At 35.7% G+C, this 27,165-nt stretch overlaps 1 protein-coding gene across 2 annotated transcripts in view; it reads left to right on the forward strand.

Moving 5' to 3' along the window:
- Positions 1 to 2,255: 2,255 nt before the first annotated feature.
- Positions 2,256 to 27,165, forward strand: part of mafb (v-maf avian musculoaponeurotic fibrosarcoma oncogene homolog b (paralog b)) — a 111,455-nt gene continuing 86,545 nt past the window's right edge. Inside the window, exons 1-2 of one of the 2 annotated variants that reach the window (XM_052119681.1) lie at positions 2,256 to 3,593; positions 17,799 to 17,866. In XM_052119681.1, the coding sequence (XP_051975641.1) occupies positions 2,623 to 3,593; positions 17,799 to 17,826 (999 nt within the window). In that variant the 5' untranslated portion in view covers positions 2,256 to 2,622 and the 3' untranslated portion in view covers positions 17,827 to 17,866. The remainder of the gene's footprint in view (positions 3,594 to 17,798; positions 17,867 to 27,165) is intronic. The other variant, XM_052119679.1, reaches the window with a different exon arrangement.

The raw sequence follows: 27,165 nt of genomic DNA on the forward strand, positions 1-27,165 counted from the left end.
ATAATTACAAATTAATTGCATGTTGCTCATTAGTATTGGAGTGGAGATGGCGTAGTGGGCAAAAGCACATAATTGGTAATCATAAGGTTGCTGGTTCAATCCCCACGGCCACCACCATTGTGTCCTTGAGCAAGGCACTTAACTCCAGGTTGCTCCAGGGGGGATTGTCCCTGTAATAAGTGCACTGTAAGTCACTTTGGATAAAAGCGTCTGCCAAATGCATAAATGTAAATTATTATGTGTGTATATATATATATATATATATATATATATATATATATATATGTTTACATACAGCATAATGACCACCATCATTGCATTGGTAGCCAAAACATACCCATATTAAGATGCATATTCCTTATACTGTATATGGGTCATTCCTCCAGTTTGGTGACATAGTACAATTTATGATATTTATACTGTTCAGTTTCAACTGATTCTATTTTAATAGGCTTTTAAAAAATGAATAAAGACTATTTGTAATGTTACACACTGCTGTTGGCCTAAAAGTAGTATTTTAATTAATTGAAACAATTTTCATTTATTGCACTTGTGTCATTTCCTCATGTTCCCGGAGCTGTGTCTTTACTCTTTGACAAAAATAATTGCTAAAATTTCCCCATACATTTAAGTGTTTAGTATTACATTTTCTCAATAGCATGCATTCTTTTGTGGTAAATGTATACTTTTAACATTGAGAGAGGAGGTTTTTGTGTGTCCCTTTGATTATCCACCCCATTATGTCATGATACTGAGACCTTTAATAGAAGATCTACGTAAAATAGATCTTATATTTAAATTAAGTCACACAAGGTGAACATCATGCATATAGCAATATAATGCTGGAGCTATATGAAGTGTCCATCCATCCATCCATCGTCAACCGCTTATCCTGTGTACAGGGTCGCGGGGGGCTGGAGCCTATCCCAGCTAACATTGGGCGAAAGGCGGGGGACACCCTGGACAGGTCGCCAGTCCATCGCAGGGCCACACATAGACAGACGCTATATGAAGTGTGTAAATTCTATTTATGTTTCTCACCCACACCTATCATATCACTTCTGAAGACATGGATTAAACCACTGGAGTTGTATGGATTACTTTTAAGATGCCTTCATGTGCTTTATGTGATCTTCAAAGTTCTGGCCACCATTCGGTTGCATTGTATGGACCTACAGAGCTGAAATATTCTTCTAAAAACCTTCCTGCGTGATCAGCAGAAGAAAGAAAGTCGTACACGTCTGGGATGGCATGAGGGTGAATAAATGATGAGAGAATTTTCATCTTTGGTTGAATTGTAGGAATGACCCATAAACATCCCCAGTTCCCCCAGAAAACTTTATTTTTATTTAATCATTCTGCGTTTACCATGTATATTTGTGTATGTGGTGGAGAGGTGTTTTGATTTATCGTTATAAAACTGCTCCCCAAATGTCTCCGGTAACGTTAAAACAATCCCTTCATCCGACAGTGAGCTGACAGATTGAGACGAAACACCCTCTACCGGACAGATGGAGTTGAGCTCGGCCGAAAGGGGGCGCTGTTGAGTTTTGAAAGAGCAGTTCTGCTGATGCGAGAGAGCTTCAACACCACGGTGTGTCGGACAGTAAAGAAATAAAGAAATAACATTCATATTAAGACAACATAAAGAAGATTATTCTGTGGGAACTATGCGTTAGTTTGAACAGTAGAAATGGTTATTAATGGCGGATGTAACAATTTCCTATACAATTAATTGTCTGAATTGTTAGGAATTTTAATTAGATATCTCAAACGTGCAAATTTTATAACAGCATGACAAAAATAAGTTTTTAATGAAAATGTACGTATTAATGACACCTTATTACTTTTAGGTATAGTTATAAGAAGCTACGAAATTGATTTGGTTTTATGGAGTCATTTATTTAGCCTATCATTTAACATTAGATTAACTGGACGGTGTTCTTTTGGCGGAGATTTTATTCATATGTAATGCTACAAACACTTGTTATTAAATAATCTTGTAAATGAATGAAAAGACGAGCAAAAGCTTTCCCATCTTTGAGTGATATCAGTTCATGGCGTCGTTTATTCCTCTGGCATTTCTGACAGTTCGGAAAACTTTTGTTTCTTCTCTAGTATGTAAATTGACCCTCTGATTCAGCGTGCCTATTGGCTACGAGTCCGAGTCAATTTCGTATTTCAAACCTGACGTCAGGGCGGCTATAAAACTCAGCATTGCTTTTATACTCCTATGCTCGGTGATCCTTTAAAAACTCTACAACAAGCCCGGAGTACTTTTTTTTTCCCAGCCAAGCATCCAATTGCCAATCACATACATGTTATGGTCTTCATTTCTACGAAACTATTGAAAAAAAGAAAAATCCGAAACCATGCAGTGTTAAATGTTTGCGACTCAAACGCGTCGACACTCGCGAGCAACTGGAGACGCACGCGCTCCTGCGTCTGTGCGCGAGAGGCAAAAGGGCGTCCATTAAAAAATAAAAATAAATAAATCCGCGCTCCCTTTTCTTTGCTTTTGAAGAATTAAATAAAGAAATCAAGCTGGCTCACGCTGTCTCGAACCCGACCACTTTGACAGCTGCTCTTCACCCCCTTTGGAGGACTGTCAACAGCAAAAGGATGGCATCAGAACTGGCAATGAGCAGCTCCGACCTGCCCACCAGTCCCCTGGCCATGGAATATGTTAATGACTTCGATCTGATGAAGTTTGAAGTGAAAAAGGAGCCGGTGGAGCCCGATCGCAGCATCAGCCAGTGCAGCCGCTTGATCGCCGGGGGATCCTTGTCTTCCACCCCGATGAGCACGCCTTGCAGCTCGGTTCCCCCTTCCCCAAGCTTCTCGGCGCCCAGTCCGGGCTCCGGGAGCGAGCAGAAGGCGCACCTGGAGGATTTTTACTGGATGACCGGCTACCAACAGCAGCTCAACCCGGAGGCTTTGGGATTCAGTCCCGAGGACGCGGTGGAGGCGCTCATCAACAGCACGCACCAGCTCCAGAGCTTCGATGGCTATGCTAGAGGGCAGCAGTTTACCAGCGGAGCCGGGACGGGAGGCGCCATGCCCGGAGAGGAGATGGGATCCGCCGCCGCGGTGGTCTCCGCAGTCATCGCCGCCGCCGCAGCGCAGAACGGGGCGCCGCACCACCACCTCCACCATCACCACCACCACCACCCCGCCGGGCACCACCCGACGCCCGGGGTGCAGTCCAACGGCAACTCCGCCAACCACCAACACATGCACCTGGACGACCGCTTCTCGGACGAGCAGTTGGTGACCATGTCGGTGCGCGAGCTCAACCGGCAGCTCCGGGGGGTCAGCAAAGAGGAGGTGATCCGACTCAAACAGAAGAGGAGAACCCTCAAAAACAGAGGCTATGCCCAGTCGTGTCGCTACAAGCGGGTCCAGCAGAGGCACGTCCTGGAGGGCGAGAAGAGCCAGCTCATGCAGCAGGTGGACCACCTCAAGCAGGAGATCTCCAGACTGGTGCGCGAGAGAGACGCGTACAAAGAAAAATACGAGAAGCTCATCAGCAGCGGCTTCCGAGAAAACGGATCGAGCAGCGACAACAACCCGTCGTCCCCGGAGTTTTTCATGTGAGTTTACCGGCACTTAATAGAGCAGCGATTTGGCCCGGTGAAACGTTGCAAAAGTTTCGCACGCGCTTTATTCGCACGTGTTTGGCAGGATGGAGCGCGCGCGGGTCAGCAAACGCATTTTTCTCGCTAGTTTTTATTTTTATTTTTGCAACATTTAGATAACGGAGTCCATTTGAAATTTAAACCAATAACCAAGAACCCTTAGAGGTTAGCGTACATACATTTTGCTCTCCTGTTTTGGACAATAGCCGAGTTGTGTTTTATTTTTGTTGTGTTTTCTGTTGAAACTGTAATATTTGATCGATTCTCCATGTTGTCCCATGTACCTTGTGTTGCGTAACTTTTAAGTTAACATTTCTTTTTTTTTTTGTGAAGTTTAAGTGATGCATGCTTGTTACGTGAGTGCACTGAGAAGTGTTTAAACTTTTTTTTAACTTTCTTGCGTGAGTTAGATTGTGCGTCATATTTTTGTTGTTGTGAAGAACTCATTGAATTATGTATTTATTTGCGGATACAATGGTCGACCCCACATGCTGGTCATGTTGGCTGGCGATACGTTTGGTTTATTTGTTTCATTTGAACGAACTGAACTGAGTTGCTCCGACATTACGTTCATTTTCTCATTGTCCGGTCTTGTCCACTTTTTTGGGACTCTCAGCAAAAAAGTGTTCGTCATCTATTCATCCTCACTTCGTCTCCATGAATCCAGAAAACTCCTGTCGTTTTTGCACAACAGGTGAACTTTTAGTTATAAAACGTGGATTTATGTTTTTGGAAGAAGAATGTCCTCTGTATGGTTCTACTTTTTTTTTTTTTTTTTTTTTTTTATCTCTCGGATGAAGAGATATTTGTCAAATCCTACTGATACACTTAAACTGTGATTTTTTGTAATTATTATAATTATTTCTATGTGACATCTGTCACTCAATATATTGCTTTGCCATTAAATATGGCTAATTGAGCGATTTCGAACTGTTCAATGGACTGAAGTGTTTTTATTATTCTCATTAAAGAGAAGAGTATTGTATTTCAGTGGAGAATTCAGAGTGTGTTTTTGCATGCTCTCGAAATACTGCACTCAAAACCTTTATTTCAGCATTTTGTATCAATAATAAATCATTTACCGAATATTAAAATATTTTGGGAGCTCGAGCTTTAAAACAGTTTACTTGCATCACGTGGGACATAAATCCGTTCACAAAAATGAATAATAGCTACAAGCTGACACGTGCATCACATACACGATTTTAATAGTCTGTTTGATTTCGATTTATTGCCAAATATTGACTGTAAAAAATTGCAGTGTCGTTTTAGTTCATCAATAAAGTTAAACAGTAGGCCTATTTAAAAGCAAATTCTCTGTTCTCATGTTTTATATTAGACTATGCATTATCCTCTTTAAACTATGACACTCTCTTCGAATAAAGTATTTTAGAGAAAATTTAATAAGAGTTTTTATTTTTTATGTTTTTAGGAAACTTTTCGATTTCACTTGTTGCCGCGTGACAGCTCGCGCGAGATGAATAAAACAAAAGCCTTATTAAATCAGATTCGCTTAAATTCTCATTTAGTTCACAATATATCTTACAGTTAAAATAAAAAAAAATATTTTCATATGGAAAAAGATTATGGTAAGATAATGTTATTGTCTAGTGAAACTAATAATAAAAGGCACTTGCTTATTTGCAAGCGCTTGCCGACTTTTTGCACACTGCATCAGCCTATAACACACTGAAGAAGAATCCATTAGCTAAAGTAAATAGACTATATTTATTTTTATGCGAAAGCATATATTGAAATATCAATTGATTTTCCCGTTTTTAAATGTCATTTCCGTCTGATCGGTCTGTTAAAATACTGTAAACATGCACTTTAAATACTCCTCTTATCGCACACCGTGAGTTTATTTTCGCTGTTAATCATTAATTGAAGGAGAGTTTAAACATGCTCAAACTGTCATTTTAATAACGGGAATATTGCGCACATTCTGTGGTTTTGTTTCTTAAAAGTTAGTTTGACAAATTGGACATATTTCCCACTAAATCACTCATAAAACTATACATAAAAATAAATGCTAGAGGTTGCTTTAAAAATGCAATAACCTGAATGTTACCCTCATATAGACTATTTACAATTAATTACCCCCTCTACCGACGCTCTTGTCTTATGTAAACAGGCATAACTGGTTAGACATATATATAGCAGCCTTTTATTTAACTCAGAATTCACCAAAACAAACAAAATAATACGGGTATGATCTGGATATGGTATGTGTATTTTAGAGGTGTTTCTTTCTAGAAAATTGGACCAAATGCTATTTTATTAATTGTATGTCGCAGACACGAACAGCTCCACCGTCCATCGCCCACCAACCACTCAAATCACTTTCTCTCACTTGATTTCTATTTCCTTTTCTCTTTCTTTCTTATCATTATCACTTTCTCTCAAACCATCACGAGCCTATTACCAGTCTCAGAATACTTCGAACAGAGACTCAAACTTCCCCTCTCATTGTTGTAGAAAACAGGATGTGGGCACACAGCTGGAAAGAAGGTGAAGAGTAGTGTGTAAGTGTGTGACGTCTGAAATCAGGGCGTTCGGTGAAGACACGGTGTCTCATGATCGTTTGAATATCAACGGATGACGCACACACCCTTAAACACCCCGTATTTTGAGCCCATCTTTCATGATAGCCTGCGAGCTCATGGAAAAGAGTCCACACCGTGGAAACACAATGATTTCATGCATGATTAATAGTGGAGAAAAGACCTTGTTTCTGCTCCTTTAAATTGATGAATCATTGGTGATTTTGCTCGGCTGGGGTTAGGCTGCCTTTGATGTTGACTGTAATTTATGGCTTTTCTGTTTGATGAGGTCAAAACGCAAAACTGGTTAATGACATCACTGTCATAAGTCAGAAGTATAGAGCCCACACTATATCAATGTGGACAACTGCATCAGGTGTAGAGTGAACACTCACTTTTTCTAGATTTTTAAACGTTGTATTATTAATTTAAATAATATAATTCATAATACACACACACACAGTTAGATTTACTTCATTTTTATTTCGCAAGTTTTTGCACACAGCTTTTCTAAGTAAATTTTAATGGGAAGAAATTAAGTAAAATCTACTTAACTTCATGACATAATATTGATTAAAGTGAGAGAGTAAATTTAACATTAACATTTCTGTCAATAAAGCAACTTTTACTTACAAATCTGATGTAGATGTTACTTAAAAAAAATTTAAAGATTTAAATGAGCATTTTATTCACATTTTGAACTTTCCTTGCAAACACATTTAATCATGAACCACAGGACACACTGAATCTTATTGCATGCTATGTCACCTATTAGACAGCATCATCTTGCATAACTGGCATATGAAATAAGACAGAACTGCACACGCAGACCTCAACACTTGCTGCACAAAATATGATGTTGAACAGTTGATTTTGAGTGGAACATTTACTTCAGATTTCACAAAACAAGAAGTTACCATACATTACAAAATCATCAATAAAAATGATGTAAATAAACTTGTCAGCGGTGAAACCGTGCATTCATTATTTAAGCCTGTTGAATGCTGAGAACACCAGCTTCGAAAAGTTGAGTAAAATGTACTTATTTTATTTACGAGTGAAATTCACTCCAATTAGTGAATAAATATGACAAGGTTTTCTATTTTAGGATTGATACATGATGACGCATTGTAAAGATAACAAACAATCATAAATAACAATAACTTATAAGCTAGAGCATGTGTCTTCACAAGCTTGAATTGAGTACAAATGTAGAATTTACTTAATAGTTTCAAGTTCACGGTTAAACCTAATTATTAAATGTAGAAAGAACTTGATCTTTTCTGTTATATTTACTTCACCACAAAATACATTTTCAGTGTATCTCTAGACTGAAAAAACGATGTGTTGGATTTACTTAAAATATATATTAAGCATTTTTACATTACTCTTTTTAAGTAAATTCATTTTCTGGTAATCTTATGTCAGCTTAACTAGAAAACCTTTGTTAGATATACATAAATATTTCAGTACATTCAACTTTATTTTCTTGAAAAGGTATTTCACACGAATAAGATTGAACAACGATTAATACGTTGGTTCAAATTAACTTTGATATTATAGTGTATATAAAGTAATATAGTGTTTCTACCTACTTTAATTGGCTCAAATGAAATAATAACTGAGGTCAGTCATTAAACAATCGATTCCCCAAAGAAGTGCAGATAAAGCTGCACTTTAGCCATACGCACATTCACATGTCCATGGAAAAATGACATGGACTCAACAGGATCCAACTTCAACAAAGAGAACACCAATCACCCTAATGCAAAGTGAACAACAAATTGCACAAAAACAACCAAAAAGAGTAACAATCTCCAAAAATTCTTAATACCAACTAATGTAATCCCCCAATAAGTTCATTTTGACCAAACAAGCATGATTCAATTAGTCAAGCACAAGGGGGTTATGGGTTTCCCCCACATCCTCAGTTCTGTACTTGATTGTTTGAGTTAGTAGTACTTAAAATCTTTTAAGATTTTTAAGTTATAGTTCAAGGATCTCACAATTATTCCTTTATCACTTTAAGTCTTATTAATTAATAGTTTGTGTTGTACACATTAATACAGATTAAGTAAAGCTAAAATGTATTAAATATGTAAGTTTATCAGTAGAAGCTATTTATTTTCTTAAGTTATGTTTGTTGAGCCAACTATTCTTTTGTTTTTGTTTTTTTCAATTTAGTTCCAGTTTCATTCACATTAGTTGTTTTGGTCACACTGAATATGACAGCTGTTGATATCTGCTAAATATAAAGAATTGTTCTGTTTAGTTTCATTTGAGCATGTTTGCTTTTATTTTTTGTCTTCTGACTTATACATTGTTTTTTACAATTCAGTGAGATTTAAGTCCTCAGTATAAGTTGTGTTAATAAAATTTTAATTCAATTTTTTTTTTAATAGTACACACACGACTGTGGGCCTAATAGTCAAATTAATAATTCAAATGAAAATTTTTATTTTTGCACTAGTCTCATTTCTTCATGACCACAGAGAATCACGTCAAACATCTTTGACAAAATCATCGGATTTCAAATTTTTCATTTCAATTAAGATTTTAGCGTTACATTCTCTCAGTAACGTGTTTATTTGTTGTGAATCTCTTATTTCAGCACATATATGTCCCTTGATTTATTGTCAGCCCAGTTATGTAATGATACTGTGACCTTTAACTGAAGATATATGTTACGAGATGACATCACACACCAGGGGGTGACATCAGCCATTTAGCAAAATTATTCTGAGTTATTTGAAGTGTGTAACTCTTGTTTTATCTCTGTTTTCCTTTCTTTTGTGACGTTAGTCATACTGTAAGTGGTCAAGCATAATATGTCCACCCTGATATGGATATATACAGTATAGGGAATTATTGATTATTATCATTTTACAATTTCAATATATTTATAATATAAACATCACTATAAGTTAATAAATACTGTATGTTTTCGACATATCATTCACAGACCATGTCTTGTTATCCACTGAAAAGTTTGAAAGCCGAAATGCCACAGAATGATAGGAATGACTCAAACATATCAATGAAACCAGACAAATGCTACTTTATCAGATGCAATCGGATATTTAATGATGTACTGAAACACATCCTGCTCATCAGGTTCTGATGAAAGGCCAAATTTCATTTCAGCTTGCGAATGAAGTCACTGGATTTCATTACACACGCCATGTATATTTTCACACCTCGGTTCCATAACCAACACGCACCTAACACAAATCACCAAACACATGCACAAGATCAGGCATACACACACAAACGAATGTACAGATGCACACGCATGCACACAAGCTGCACACTCTCTGCGATTCCACTTAATTCAATCAGCAGTGGGATATTGACACCATATGTGCTCTAATCACTGGGCGCAGGCAAATCCTGATTAGGTTATTACAGATAATATAGTTGTCTTCTGTCACGATATTGGTCTTTTACATTTGAGGTCAACAATAGGAAATCACAGTTCAACTCATGCATATTGACATTTCAATCATTTACATACAGCAGCGTTACAGAGTAATATCTTTAATCATATCAGACGTTGTCTCTGTTGGGAGTAGTTGTTTAGCTTGGAAGGCACTTTTTTTAAGCCGCTCGGAGTTATCTTTTCACAGCGTGGATTAGAAATGATTGTCATAACTGCAAGGCCTCCTGGAAGGCAAAGAAATATGCAAGTGTCAAATGAGCTAGAGTCAATTTTGTTCAAATAGTTCAAACAAATGCCTCCTGAAGAGTACATTTGAACAGATTTGACTTAGATAATATTTCAAATCACACTTATACACATAACCCAAATTTCAGGCCACTCTGTCTTTTGTGCACAGTGCCATGGAAGTATCCGTGATATAGCAGTCTTTTTTCATTGTGAAAGCACAAACACGAGCTCTATGATGTTGGATCCCAGCTCATCTGCATCTCGCCACGCTAAACATTTCCATTTAGAGTGATTTAAAGGAGGGAGTTTATGACCCTGCCATGTGCGTCCATCATCCGCCGACGTGACCGCCGTCCCCCAGCCCCTCTCTCCAGCCTCTGTAAACCTGAGTTATAGAGCAGCTGTGTGAAAAGATAATAATTTAACTTTCCCTCTGCCGTTACACTGAGGAAATGGATGTGTTTTTGTTGATTGCCTGAGGTTTGAGATTCTAGAAGATTTCCATGTGGTATGGGAGAGGCATGTGTGATGTTAGTGTGTTAGTTTCGAAAAGAAAGCAAGCTAAATAATGGTTTAATGGTTTGAAATATGGTTTTGTGAAGTGAGTTCAAAGAAATTGTTCTTCACACCTTCACACTCATTTTTCTTTTTTTGTGTGTGGAAAAATTTGAGATGTTTAATAGAATGTTCTGGCTGCTCTTTTACATTCAATGAATGTGGATGGTGACCAGGTGCTGTAAAGCCCTGAGAAAGAAAAAGGAACTCCTAAGTTTGCTAAAAGTAGTTTGTACGACTTATGCGCTGTATTTCCTGTCCATGTGATGGGTTGGTGTGAAACAGACTGAAATTTAAGAGTTCATTTCAAGTTAAGCTCAATCACCAGTATGTGTGGCATAACAAATACACTACCACACAAATACATTTCGGCTTATCCCTCCTTTTCTTAAAAATGAAAATAAAACAAGGAAATAAATCTGGGCTAAAGTGATGCACTTACAAAGGAAGTGAATGGGGCTGATCCATAAACGTTAGCATACTCACTGTTTCAAAAGTATAGCCATAAGACATAAACAATATGCGTAATAACGTGATTTTAGTGTGACAAAATTGTTTAACAACCTTTTTTGTGTGATGTTATATCCAATTTTACAACTTTGTGGCCATGATGACGTAATAATATGACCCTAAAACATTAAAACTACAAAAAATGAAATTTTAAACAACTTTACAGTTCAAATAATAAACAAGCTTTAACACAAGAATTGATGTAAGTGCTTTCATAAAATGATATGCTTCACATTTCTGCCTTTAAACCCATTAAAAATTGGCCCCATTCATTTCTATAGTAAGTACCTCACTGTAACCTTGATTTAACTTCTTATTTTTTAAAAGCAAAATGTCGAATGGAAGCATCAAATTTATTTATTTATTGTGGTAATCAACATTATGCTTCAAATGCTGTCGATTGGGATTAACTTGAACCTTGAATATGCCCTTAAGATGGGACGTGAAGTTCAAACTGCTCTTAGTAACCACTAGTTAGTGCTTAATTTGGTTGCAGCACTAGTTCTAAACACAAGACTAGTAGGCCGTAAGCACTCCATAAAGTAATACGCAGTCGCACAATATGACATTTATCTTTACTGATCCAATAATCAACCTTCACATGTGTAAACATTACATGTTATCTTGTTAGTGTTGACGTTCAAACCTTGTTTTTGTTGCGCGTACTGTAACTTTCAGCAGTAATAAATTACATTTCAATTGGATATGATACGTAACAAATAACTCAACATAATAAATGGTATTTACATTTAAAAAATATAGAATATTCAGGAGCTTAATTAATAAGCGATAATAAATAAATACTAATACAGCCGACTGCAAAAATTGACATTCATGTGCTGAAACTGTGTAAGCTACTGGAAAGTCATGTTTCATGCCAAAGAGCCTGAAGGGCCTGAAAAGAAATCACATAATGTTCTGTCTCGCAAATGTAAACAAGTATAAACAACCTGGTCTCATAGTCAAAATGTGACTCTATGTAAAGTTTTGCAAAACTTTTTATAAGTGTCTCCAGGTACAATTCCCTGCAGTTTCCAGGTGAAATGAACACTAGAGGCGCTACAACAACTGTGTGTTTTATAGAGCTGTTCAGCCGTGACTTCAATGGCTGATTATGACTTTATAAACACTTATTATTCTGTCTATTACTTAGACCCTGCTAGGTTATGACATCGAGACACTTTTACTCAAAAGCATCTTTTGAAAAATCCTACATTTTAACGCTTGTATTACAGACCCACCTACATACAGTATATACACTTATTCCAATATGATTAGCTTACGGTAGCGCGCCTTATTGAGTGTTGGACTTTGGACTCAGAGGACCGCAGTTCAAAACCAGACAAGAACTCAATCTGACATGTGACATTAATTAACGTGGTTGCTTCACAAAATGTGCTTTTCATTTCACTTCTGCATTTTAAAACGCTATCGGTTACGTTTAGGTGTTGGTTAAGGGTAAGGATGTCTGTTGAGAAATGAGAGAAACTCTCATTTCTCTTTTCAGACACTATTAGTTAAGTTTAGGGTAAATTTTTAGGGACGGGATGTACGTTTTATTAAAACCTCCATTTAAAACTCACCTTAAAAACCTTATTTCAATCGGTTTTGATGCCCCCTGCTGGACATTTCACTTGAAATGTGCAGCAAAATGTGTTAAGAAGCAAAAACGTTGCAATGCTCAAGTAAATTTCACGAGACGAGGCTGAGTGTAAATGTCAACATCATATATGCCTAAACAAGGACTGACATCTTTGATGAAAAACAATGAAAATTAAAGCTGCAAGCAGCAATGAAAGGGCCCTCGCACCCTGTTGCACGTTGGGGCTGCAGTACCTGGGGAATGTCACTCCAATAATTTTGTAGCATTTTTTAGCACTTAAATGTAGTTCAGAGTTTATCACAGTGTTAAACATGACATTTTCTGTTGCCAGTAGGTGGCGCTATGACTATAACTAAATATTGGCATACAGAAGTGTTCAGACCGGGACTCTTATAAAACATGTAAAGTTTGGAGCAGATTGGACATTTTATGTTTGAGTTATAACAACTTCCAGTTTCATGGCGAAACATCAAACTTGGTCAGGCCGCCAGGGACACGGCGTTCAAAGAAAACTCTCAATTTAGCATTGCCAAAGTCTTACTGATTTAATCTCTAGGAGGAGATTGTTAAAGTACGAGCCTGAAAATGGCAAAAACTGAGCAAAAATTCAAGAAAAAATCACAATGGCTGACTTCCTGTTGGGTTTAGGATATGGTTCTAAGAGACTATTTTTGTACGTGTTGACATGTTACATATGCCTACCGATTTTCTTACATGTAGGCTAAACGTAGCGTGAGGGCTGCTTAGAAATTATTTAGGTGGTGCTATCGACCTGGAATTGGCTGTTGCCAGTAGGTGACGCTATGACTAAAACTAAATATTGGCACGTAGATGTATTCAGGCCAGGACTATTATCAAACATGTGACGTTTGGGGCAGATTGGACATCTGTTCGAGTTAGAACAACTTCCTGTTTCATGTTGAAACATAAAAATTTGTCAGACCGTCATGGCCACGCCGTGCAGTGAAAACTCAAAAGATTTGCAATTTAGCATCGCCAAGGCCTTTAGATTAGAATAAACAAATATGAAGTAGATTTGATGAAATCTCTAGGAGGAGATTGTTAAAGTACAAAGCCTGGAAATGGCAAAAACTGTGCAAAAATGGAAGAGAACAATCAAAATGGCTGACTTCCTGTTGAGTTTAGGGCATGGGTCCAAGAGACTTTTTTCTAGGTATTGGCATGTTACATAGGTATTTTCGTACGTGTAGATGAAACGTAGCATAAAGTGCACATCGTGGACTGTTTGTAGGTGGTGCTATCAAGCCATTTTGCCACACCTAATTCTGAAACCCATATCAGATGTACATTTTTGCCACTTCTGATGCGTGTGCAAAGTTTTGTTTGTTTTCGAGTATGTTTAGGCCCTTAAAAATGCGATTCATTTGGGGGAAAAATATTCTAAAAAAATATCAGCGCTCGGGCCCTAATTATGTAATTCAATCAGTTCAATCAGTTTTGCAACTTAGTGCCCGTTTAAGTTGTAAATTATGCGTGGCTTAAAAAGCACCAAAGTATCATAAAGTTATAGACCATCTGACTTGTGCCCTATATTCCAGTTGTTCTAAAGCCACATGATAGGTTTGTATGCGGAACAGACTGAAATCTACAAATGTTTTTGTGTGTGTGACATAATAATTTAAGGTTCAATATAGTATTGACTTTTGCTGCATGGAAAAGAGGACATTTCACAATATAATTCTTTTTTTATTCCAAGAAAAAACTATATCACATGTTTTGAGCAACATGAAGGTGAGAAAATGTTGACAGAATTTTTATTTTAAGGTGCACTGTTCCTTTAATTGCAAAAGTACAAACGAGTTTAAGGAAGAGACTGTGTGTTGGTACTGTAGGCATTGGCCTTGTGCCCAGCCTGTGTTATACCTGCATCTCAATGAAGCTGGCAAGGTGATTTACTGGCAAGGTGTCTCGGCTGCAGTCTCTCTCTCAGTCTCTCTCTCTCTCTCTCTCTCTCTCCCTTTCCTCCTTAACCAGCGAGTCAAAGCGACATTGATCTCTCAGCCAGGCAAGGTGACCTACAGAGCAGCACTTCCCAAGTCTTTCTTTTCTTGTCTTCATCTCTCCCCTCTCCCTTTTTTCTCATCGTGAAGTCAGTGGCGGGTCGTGACCCCGGCGAATGATGTCATGTCCTGTGGCATAGAGCACAGCAGTGAGGAGAATATGAAAACAAGCGCAAGTCCTTGAGGTGCTCTGTGCCACACATGTATCAATAAAACGCCTCCACGAAGTGTGTTTCACAGTAGTGGGCATTTCTACAACACCGACGGCTAAATGATGTTGAAGTTTAAGTGAACCAATATTCAGACTTGGGGAGTAACAGAATACATGTAATGGGATTATGTATTTAAAATACAAAATATAAGTAACTGTATTCCAGTACAGTTACAATTTAAATAATTGGTAATTAGAATACAGTTACATTCAAAAGTACTTTGTAATTTGTTTAATTTAATATTTAGTCTTTTCAGATGGAAAACATTTATACATATAAATGATGTGATCCAAAGTGCATTCATTGAAAAATTAACCCTCCCAACCCTGCAAATATTACATTCATTTTAAAGGGATAGTGCACACAAAAATGAACATTTAGTCAGTATGTATTCCCTTTTTATTATTGTTGCTCAAAACCCTTTTTTTTTCTTTTGGCAGATAGTATTAGCACCCCTATTTAAATACTAACAGGCAGTATAGGGGCATCACTGCAGTGTGTTCATTGTGTTTATTTAGAGTCCCACAGACACACTACACCAACCCCTACCTCTAAACATAACCCTAACCTTCCCTTACATAAATGAACCATGATTTAACTACATAGTATCACCATGGTATTTTGTAGTAAAATCATAGTAACCACAAAATTAATTATGGTTACTACTGTACCATATTACACCATATTACTGTAGCAACAGCATGGTTAAATGCATTAAAAAATGGTTACTACAACATTACTATAATAAAACCATGGTTAATTTTACTCTGATCAAACCTTTCGCTTAACTTCCTGTCCATCACCATGACCAAATCACTATGAGGAAATCAAGCTTTATATACATTTATTTATTATGAAATATTAAGAATGGAGACAGGAAACAGGAATGGAAAAATAGGAAAATAGGCAAAATTGAACCCGGGTTGTCCGCATGAAAAAGCACATCCACACTCTCATTACACCCCACGCCACTAGGGGCACAGTCTGTCATTAGTTTTTGTGTTTCCACCAGACTGTAGCGCTGTTCAGCCATGACATCAATTTGTAAGCAAACCCGGAAGGTAAAATCACCATTTGTTCCTTCAGGAATTTCCAGTGGGTTTTTTATAATGGCAATTTTGGATTTATGAATAAAATAAGGTCTGTTGTAAACATTACCTTAAGGTGCGTGGACGTTTTGTTCTACAACATAAATTACACACAGTTATACCGCAAATATCTATTAATTTTGGACACAAACACACGTGGGCTTCAAAATTCACGTTTGGGGTATGACTGTGTAATTTATGTTGTAGAACCAAGCATTCAAGTATTGTAAAATGAATGTTTACCACAGATATTTTATTATATTTTCTAACCTAGTGCATTAACAGTGCTTGGTAGTAACGGATTACATGTTATCTGGATTAGGTAATCAGATTACAAAAATCAAGTTTTTGTAATTGAACTCAATTACATTTTAAAATACTCGTAATCAGACTACAGTTATTTTTTTATAGATTACATGATTACATATTAACAAGGAAACGGCAGTAAACTGTTATTTATTTATTGATCATTTTCATATCAATATCATCATATTCTTCCCCGAAGCACAATAGTCTCACAGATGAAAACGTTCATCATGTGCTCCTTTTACGTTACAACAGTAAGATATGCACCTCAGCTAAAGATGTTTCAGTGTTTTTAAAGGAAAGCTTTGACAAAGGCAACGTCGTTGCTGTTGATTTTATGTTGATTTACGTTGATTTTATGTTCATTAATGTTCGTAATGCTGCTATTGTTTGATGCACTTAAAATGAACTTGACATCTCATTTATCATTGAATTATAAACTTTGGTCATTTCTGTTAGACTTAATGTTTATTTCATTCATGTAATGTTTAGTGCATTTTTTATAAATGTCATAAGATCTTTTTGTGAGGCTCTTTTTGTTTGCAAGAAAGAATGAATTTTCATCCTCTTTGTACTTTTTAAAATTATTATCCTACTCAAATGCACATAACATAAAATAAAACAGAGATAGGATGAAAGTAATCTAAAAGTAATCAAAATGTAATCAGATTAGTTTACCCCAAAAATGTAATCTAAGACATTATGTTACTGATTTCATTTAAAAAAAATGATATGTTAGAGGAAAAATGCAACATTCGAATCATGCTTGAATTGAACCAGGGTCTCCCATGCTGCTGATGCAATGTGCTTCCAGCCACAGGGGAAGATAAACACATTGGAGCCGATGCAAACATGTTTGATAGGAGATGGCACTTGAGTCAGCATGAGTCAGTGAGTCAGCAAATTGTGGCCAATCCTATGGTACCGGAACTCTCTGAAACAACATGCTGACCTCACATGTGATCATGTTGGCTTATAATAGTTTGTTTACAACATAAATACTATATTGGAAAGATGTTGTGTTTTGCCCTGCAATCATTTGGGAGATATTGTCCCGAGAAGAGCATGTGTCTGCAGTGGTGTGAGGTTAAAGTTCATTCAGCAGTGATTACAAAACAGAATGAATTGCTTTGTGAACTGAACTGGGTCGAGGGATTTAACAGGCATTTTAGTTTTTTGTGGCAGCAGTGGTCTAGAGGGGATACACTGTATGGTAGATAGAGTGCTAACTTTGTTTAACATATTCCGCACATAATCATAGACAAGGCTGCAACCACATATTCAGTATTTGGGAACTAAATGTAATAGTTTCAGAATCAGCCAGTAAAAATCTCATATCGGTTGACAACTAAACTGAAAATGTAACTCTATATGTATAGTGGGTACGGCCCTGCTCACACAACAGATTGTTGAATATTTGCCATAACTTGTCTATGTGTATGTTTGGAAACATATTTTGCATTTATTATGTTTATATTTAATATATTCAAAAGTAACCAAAGTAAATTTTATGAGCTTTGAATAACTGAAGGAAACTTTTTCACGATTAACATGATCTGATGGGAGTTTAAATGTTAGCAATATTTCACCTTGCTATATTTAGCAACTCTCTCTTTATCTCTCTCTCTCTCTCTTTTTTATTTTTATCATGGAAGGACATCGCGAAAATTTCTACACCTGTGATAAGATCTCTTACCCCTGCCCTTCGCCCCTGCAGTCTGAGGTAAGACCCAAAGCTTTATTTTCTGTGCAGTTTAGGATTAGTTTAACTATTTTTTGTGATATTAATGAAAACAATTATGTATAAATAAATGAGTCTAATTTCTAGATCCCAGATAAATCTGTTGTTTTGTTGACTGCAGTTCATCATTAATACATACATGTATTAAGAGATTAGTCCATGTTTAGTTCATTATCCATGAAAACAAAATACACAGCAGAGAGACAATTAAACATGCAGATGTTGTGCATCATTCTATTTCAGTTCTATTTGTTTATGTTTATTCATTCATGATTACCGGATGTATTGGATATCTTGTCAAATAAAATAGAAACATCATAAATGTGCTAGAGAGCTTGTGTATAGTACCTATACTGCCAGTGAACTCATCATTACCAATGGGATTACTGGCCAACGGCTAGCAGACATGTTAGAAATTAAGACTGGTTAGTTTAAGATCTTTGGAGTTGGAATTTGGATGGGACATATTGGTCCAGGGTTACAATATAACTTTGGTCTGGCAGCAATTGAGATTTCGTTCTGTGTGTAATGTATGAATGTGTGTATTTTTAGGCATGGGTGGCAACTGAGTTTGACCAGAAACACAGGTGTAAATCTTATTGGACACTTCATTGATCAGCTAAACTTAAAGCTAAAGTGTATAATTTCCAGACAGCTCTTATAGAATCACTGCACTACCTCAAATATTTCAAAATGATTTTATGTGGCTCGATGTACATCACGGCAGTTTCATTGTGAAACACTTGAGATGCTACAACAACAATTATTTTTATTCAGTTCATTCAAATCACGAATAAATGGAAGATTATCAGTTCATAAACACGTAGTTTTCGCCCTGTTCCTCACACAATGCTATTTTACAACATCTAAATACTTTTACTGTAGCTCATGACTCATAAGGTGATGCATTTTAACGTTTGCATTACATAACTACATTTACAATCTTGTTTAGCAGTGATCAAATTGTGCAGTAGCTCAACTGACAGAGCATTGCACTTGCAGAACCGGGGTATGAGTCTTGAAGAGCACACGACTCAACGTTTCATAGAAGCACCACAAAATGGCACAGTTGCTTCAGCATCTGTGTTTTTCATCTCACATTTGTTTTTTATGACACTCTCGGTTAGGTTTAGGTTTAAGGTTTAGGGTAGGGAGGTCGGTTTTGTTTATTTAAAACTCAATAGAGCATTAACCTTAACCACAACCTCATCTATTTGGGAGAAAATGTAACTTTTAATTTGACGCTTTTAGCACCACACAGTGGACATTTCACCTCGGATCTGCCGCAGTGCGTATAATGAACCACATACAGTTGTTTTGCAAAAATGTTGCCACAGCAGTGTTGGGTGAAATGTATTATGAAGTCATTAATTTAATGTCTTGTGTTAAAATTTATGTTTTCAAATTAAATGTAGCCCCTTTAAATTCTTGGCCAGTTCATGAATAATTTATTTAATTTGAAATGATTTATTTAAATAATTAAAAGAACAGTTTCATGTCTACCCTTGTATTTTTCATCTGGTTGAGGTTGATAAGGGTTTTAGAAAGTAATTAGTAATAAGTAATATGATTACTTTTCAGACAGAGTAATTAGTACAGTAATCCAATTACACTGTAGAAGATGCAATTAGTAGTTAGTAATTAATGACTTTTTTAGAGTAACTTACCCAACACTGTGTCACATTCATGTCATTTTAATGGGATCAAACTGGTAATAATTAAGTCAGTTGAACAGATTGTCCCGCTCCAAACTCGCGCATTGTTTTTCATAGGAAACAACCGACAGATGTTTTATTTATAGTCTCTGAATATTAAACTCTGAGTATTTTAACAGTGAAAAAGTTTCTACAATGACAATATGACAGAAAAAAAGTATGTGTTTGTCTGTGTGTGTGTGTGTGTGTGTGTGTGTGTCTGTCTGTGTGTGTGTGTGTGTGTGTGTGTGTGTGTGTGTTGCTCTTGTTTTACTTAGTAGAAGTTAGTACTGTTGTTCTTAGTTATTAAGGCAACATTCAGTCACACAGGTGACGTCACATCTAATAACTGAGTAATATTGGCATTATATTCATGTTGTTTAGACAGAGGAGAACTTTTAGCTCACTCACTAAGGTTCCAAATACAAATATTATTAGCTTATTTATTTTAAGGCACGATGTACAATCACATTTTTTATCAAACTCCACAATGATGACTCACATTACAGACATTACAGCTTCATTTTCTGTAAAGCTGCTTTGAAACTATGTGTGTTTTGAAAAGCGCTATACAAATAAAAATTACTTGACTTGACAACGAGGACACAGGAAGTAAAACATAATGTGTGTCTGTTTTGTTCACGTAGGACACATACCTTTGTGTCTTTGTTGAGGTTTTGTTGTTATTTTGTAAGCAGTTTCAGTTTCTCCATATTACCTTCATCTTAAAAGGATAGTGCACCCAAAAAAATCGAAACAATGTTGTTATATTGTTTTATTATTATTTGTGATTTGGTTACACTACATTAAAATTTACCTTTTTAAGGGTTTATAAAGGGGCTAATTAATAACTAATTACTCATTTACAAATGCAGTATAAATAATTGATATTCGGTCATACAGTTTTTTTATAAAAGTGCGACTGTTATCCAATACTTGCCAAATAGTGAGCCAAGTTTCCTCACCATTTTACTTGTTATAAATGCTTAATAACACTTACTCAGATTGTCAGGACATTAAATGGCTCAATATTACCTTCATCTTAAAGGCATAGCGCAACCCAAAAATACAATAAAAAATGTCCTCATCCACTCACTGTCATGCTGCAGGAAACTTTTATGATTTATTATTATTATTTGTGATTTGGTTACACTTTACATTAAAAATCACTTTTCTAAATGTTTATAAAGGGGTTAATTAATAACCAATTGCTGATTTACATATGCAGTATAAATCATTGATATTCGTTCATAACAAAATTATTAAAGGGCGACTGTTATTCAATACTTGCCAATTAATGAGCCAATTTTCCTCACCATTTTACTGGTTATAAATGCTTAATAACACTTTCTCATATTGTAAGGACATTAAATGTCACAATATTACCTTCATCTTAAAGGGATAGCGCAACCCAAAAAAATTTAATAAAATAATGTCCTCATCCACTCACTGTCATGCTGCTTGAAACGTTTATGATTTATTATTATTATTTGTGATTTGGTTACACTACATTCAAATTCACTTTGTTAATGGTTTATAAAGGGGTTAAATAATAACCAATTACTCATTTACAAATGCACTATAAATCATTGACATTTGGTCATAACAAAATTATTAAAAGGGTGACTGTCATGCAATACTTGCCAAATAGTGAGCCATTGTACCTCAACATTTAACTTGTTATAAATGCTTAATAACACTTACTCAACATAAGTACTCTATGAAAATACACATTAATGTAAAGTGCACAGCTATGAAGCATTTATTAAAGAGTTTCAAACAAAACCTATGTACATAAAGTTCAGTACTAAAGGTCATCAGGATTTACACTAAAATATATATATATATTTAGATGTAAGTGTTTTTGCAGAGGACTAAATAAAACAGTCATTCTGGCATCAGTGTCACAAGGAAAATGGAAACACAAGTGAGTCAGTCTCAAGACACTACAGTAATGAATATAAACATGAAGCAGACTGCAGCAAAATGACATAATCCCGCCTTATAATCTCACTATAATAGTTTATATTTGCTGCATTGTGGCATAAATCATGAGTTCTGCATTTTATGTTTTGTATTAATATTCAAATAAACAAGTGTATTTATTAAGCATTTATAACATGTAAGTTAAAATGCTCAATATTTGGCAAGTATTGCATGAAAGTCTCCCATTGCGTGCATATAAATGATTTATAATGCATTTGTAAATGACTTATTAGTCAGTAATGAAGGCTTTTATAAACCCTTAACAAATGGAACATTAATGTAAAGTGGTAAAATGTGATTGCCAATGCCCCCCCCCCCACCCCCCACCCCCCCCACCATCATACACAAAAGGAGTTCAGCTGAATATCCTAGCTGATCTTTCCAGAAAGAATATGACATGACAGTGTGTTCTCTATCCTCCAGTGCAGCATTCCATTCAATGTGTATGTATAGTATAAATGTGTGTATTTGTGTGTGTTGAATGTAACCAAAGCCAGTAAGGATGTGAGTTATATTTGGCAGCATCTCCTGAAGACACCCGCTAACCTCGTTCAGTTAAAAATACACCCAGACTCAAGGAGAGACTGTACAATCCGCTCTGACCCACGGCTTGGTTCAAACTCGTGCAATGCGCTCAGTTAACACCACGCTGCACACGCAGTCTTCATAAACACCAGGACAAGAAAATACTCTGACTGAACTGCCCTTGTTTGGGTTTTAAACATTTCTTGTCTCTGTAACTTTATATTTATGAGATTATTAAAGTTGTTTTTGTAGGCTTTCTTTGATCAAAGCGCATATATTTCCACCCAAACGCAGCACTCCAAGTCATTAGCACTTCCTGTAGCCGGTAGCATCCCTCTTCTCTCGCTCTCCTTCTACCGCCATCCGCATTTACAGTTTTTTCCCCTGGTCTTTCCTTTAAAAGTCTCTCTTTAGTGTTTCGATGTTTTGTGTTTAATTAAAACTTAATCTGGATATAAATGGAGAGAGATACATTTTTGATGTGTCCAGATCAGACCTATAATACTGTATATTGTATATTCAAAACAATATAAAAGAATCACAATTAATACATATAATGCCTTGAATTCCTACTGAGTATTTTTGTCTTATTGTACGGTAAAAAAAAAAAAAAAAAAATCTAAACAGTCTTAAAACAAGAAAAAATGTCTTATAAATATACAAAATATCTAGTTTATGTGTATGAAAAATAAGAGTGTCCCTTTGAATCAAGTTGTATTTTTTATCTCTTTGGCAAATATATATATTTTTTAAATATATATATATATATATATATATATATATATATATATATATATATATATATATATATATATAGCATAGATGTTACTAAATTTTATTTAGAAAACAAGACAAATCTGTTGTCATTTTGCTTCAAGTGAATTAATGAATGAATTAAGAATGTTTAGATATTTTGGTAACACTTTCTTTGAAGCCCATATTACTAATGCATTGTAAAGGCTTTATAAATGCATTATAATACATTTATAATGTCTCATAATACACCAATTAATAAGTTATAACTACAGTTATAATACATTAATACTTCCCCATTCATAGTTATACTTTATAGTATAATGCATTATAACACAAGCGACATCCAGTTGTTAATTAATCAACAGATGTTAATTTAGTTAATCGTATAAGTGCTGTATAGTGTAAACAGTCAATAGGCATTATAACATATTATATTACATATTATAAGTTGCCTTTGCCTGCTTTAAGTTACAAAAGCAATATCTTCTTATAAACAGCCATAACATTAATTGTAACATGAAATACATTATAAGTGTAACTTCTATAATGCAAGATGCATACAGTTTATTGAATAGAGTCCCGTGTAGAATCAGTGTAAGCAGTTTTGATTATTCTTGGATGTGTTTACACCCAAGAAGATTGGCTACATGTGTGATCAACATTACATATGTAAAGTTTCTGATATTTTTTAACTTGAAAAGTGTTTTTTGTAATATCTCAAAATTCACCGGAATTTGTGTTATTTTGTATTTCGTGCATGTATAATGTATATAAATTCTAGCATGTCTTATAACTAATTAAACATATCTTATGGATGATTATAAGATGACATTGCTTTTGTCACTTTACTTAAAGCATGCGTATTATATATATTACAAAAATATATAATACATTATGACTTCTGCAGATAAAATTAAACGTTTCTTGTGTTATAATGCATTATAGTCTAAGGTTTAACTATGAATAGGTCATTATTATAATATGTTATAACGTCTCATAAATAATTGCATCCACAATTATAACATATTAAAAGGTGTATTATGAGACATTACTGATGCATAATAATGCCTTCATAATGCATTATAAATATGGGCTTCATAGAAAGTGTTACCAATATTTTAACTGGAAAACAAAAACAAAAACACTTTCACAATACCATAAATCTTAATTGTCTTAAAATAGCGCTTGACATTTTGATTGTTGCAGTTAAATCTGTCCCGAACCTGTTCTTGACTGATTTTGAGAGATTCACCCATATTCTCATTCATTCAAAATTTTTTTCACTCAGCACATTCCTTACACCATATCCCAGAGGGAAATGGCAGTGTTGGTGTTTAGGGATATTTACAGTACACAGCCGGTGTTTTACGTCAGACCGCTGCAGTGCACAGTTGTGAATAAGCATCTGTCGGTTCTCTGGTCAGTTCATTCGTTTCCGGACAGGGCGAGAATGAATGTGTCTGTGACAGACGTGGCATCCATATCCCTCTCTCCTCCCTCCACAAATCCCTCGCTTTTATTCTCTCCCTCTCACTACCCAAAGCTGCATTTGATGGCATATATTTCCAGTGCCGTAGCACAGGAACAGGGCGCCTCTTCGCCTCCTTGTTAGCTTGACAAATAACTTCTGTGGCCAGAAAGTGCTGAATTTTAGCTTTCTGCATCTATTTTCTGCCGGATGACATTAATTTTGCGAGCTCTGTGGGAACTAACTATCAAAAATAAATAAATAAGGAAATAACAGGGCTGTGGCAGAGGCCGCTCTGCCATTATAGGAAGTTTCCGAGCACACATGCGTTCATGCCCCATTTGTTGATGGATGTGCAGGTTGTTGTGTCACATACATCTGGAGTCTTTTTTTGTTTGTTTTTTTGTAATAAGCTTGATTTAGGTTTAAGCTACAAATACTGGTACATTTTTATTGTTTATTTGTATTGCACATTACGTGTAGTTTTACATGGATGCTTGTATTTGACTTAGAAATATGAAATGTGATTGTGCACACACATGCATCAATACATAGCTAAAACTAGACAGACTGTTGTTATACTATTCTGACTCAATAAAGTCAAACAAAATGTTATTTTGGATAAGAAATAAACATGTTATACATTAGGCAATAATAGATCAATTATAATCAATTAGTAAAATTCCTTGTCAATACATTGAATTTTCATTGTCAGATGGATGCATTGCTATGCACTGATGCCTCTCTACCCACAAATGATCAAAATGTGCCCCCAAAGATTGCATCCTAGTACCACCCCTGGTTTATATTCAGACAGCTCTACAATATAAATGCATGTTTAAAATTTGATGCCAGGAAGTGCAACAGAGCTAGTAAGGGAACTTGTGAATATTTTAAAGTGTGTTAAAAGCGTTTTACAGGTGTTTTTAAGGCTTATTGTATTTGCATCTTCACAGAAGTCTGAGTTTAACGTCATAGTACCTTATTAGCAGATACACATCTTTACAGGGGGACGTCCTGACTTACCTAATACTGCTCTACTGTCAACCTCTACTGTTAAATTTGATAACACATTAACCACACCTGATTTTTACATTTAATAGATACAACTGTTAATCTTATCACGTCTCAGATTCATCAAGTCATTGGAGGTGGACCGAACTCCCATAATTGCACTACAGATCACATACAGCAGCTAAATTGCAGTCAGCTTGACATATAGCTCCTGAATTTCACACTTATGCAAGTGATTATCATTAGGAAATATTAAGCAAAGACAACAGATCTTTGTGTGATCTGCTGTTTCTAAACTGTAAAGTTAGGAAAGGTGCAAAACACACATACTGTGTTCCAAAACCATCCTGCGCTCGTGATATTGATGTGGCAATGGCAACATTTTTGCAAACCAAAATGATTTGCTCCATAACACCTTTTCTGCACATTCCAAGTGATATGTCCAGCAGGGGGCGCCAAAAGCGAGTAAAGACAGTCAGCCAGGCGTATGCTGATCCGAGTGCTTATAAACTAAGAAAACCTTGTAGGAGCGTTTTCCAGATAGGAATGTGTCAACTCTGTTTTAAGGGAGTGTTAAGAGCTGTCAGTTTGAAATAAAGCAAATTAAATTGGACTCGCATTAAACTTCATAGTACAGACAAACACTGGGAAAAAAGGTCAATTGTAATTAGATTGAACTATTTTTGTTGATATTTGTTTAGTACTGAGTGATATATTAGTATAATTATAGACAACGTTTATAGACAATAGAGCTTGTCCAACAGGCACCAAATTTGGCAGAATGGTCCCAAATACCCCCACACATACACTACTCAGGTGCACACACACACACACACACACACACCCATCCGACCCTAGGTGGTGCTATAATACACTTTTACATTTTTGCTCATAACTTCACAATCATATGGTCTAGAATTAAAATGTTTGTTTCTTCTGATTCTCTGAGTCATGTGAAACAAAACATGTATCTGCTATTTCAAATACTTTTTCCAATTCCTCCTTGACCATTGCTCTGATTTGCATACATTTTTCAATGTATCACCTAGAGTCCCTCATGGCAAAATGTTATCAAAATAATTTAGATTCTTTGAAATCGTTGATAAGTGAGTTGGGGTCGTGACCAAAATATTCACTGGTTTATACAGTATCTTACAAATTATACGAATATGAATATACAAATAATACGAATCCCGGCAAAATTCCATGCAAATCGGACCAATGATCTAGGAGGAGTTACAAAAGTAAGATATTCGTAAAACTCAAAATGCCGGACAGAATACATACAAAGTATCTAGATTACTTAGGAATACAATTATATATGTTCTTTCAAATTTGGAAATTTCCCCCAATATGCTTGGACACTGAAAATTGCCACATGTGAATATAGTTCTTATTGAAACTGGGAAGATTGGGCAGGACATTTTTTTTAAAGCCTATTGACTTAAGTTGTATCACAACTTTGAATCTTGATTTGTTTGTCAGTGGTAGGGGGTGTTGGAGGAGGGACATTTTCATTTTAAACAGCATTTATTGGACAACAATATGTGAATGTTTGGTGTGCTTTCATCGAAGAGAACGACTACAAATTCTAAGTACGTATATGTGCTAAAAGTTATTTTAGTAGCACTAAGGAGTACGCTGGCATATATATATATATATATCTTTAAAACTAACAACTTTGATTTCATGGGATCTTTAAAAGTTAGACACAAAGATATACCAACTGCAGTCACTGAAAAGAGATGATATTTGTGTTTTCTTTTAAAGACAGAGAAAGACAGACTGGGAGAACCACACTGCTCTTACCTTATTCCTCTGCGCTGCAGTAGAGAGAC

Source organism: Xyrauchen texanus, chromosome 46 (genome assembly GCF_025860055.1).
Source record: "Xyrauchen texanus isolate HMW12.3.18 chromosome 46, RBS_HiC_50CHRs, whole genome shotgun sequence".
Classification (NCBI taxonomy): Eukaryota; Metazoa; Chordata; class Actinopteri; order Cypriniformes; family Catostomidae; genus Xyrauchen; species Xyrauchen texanus.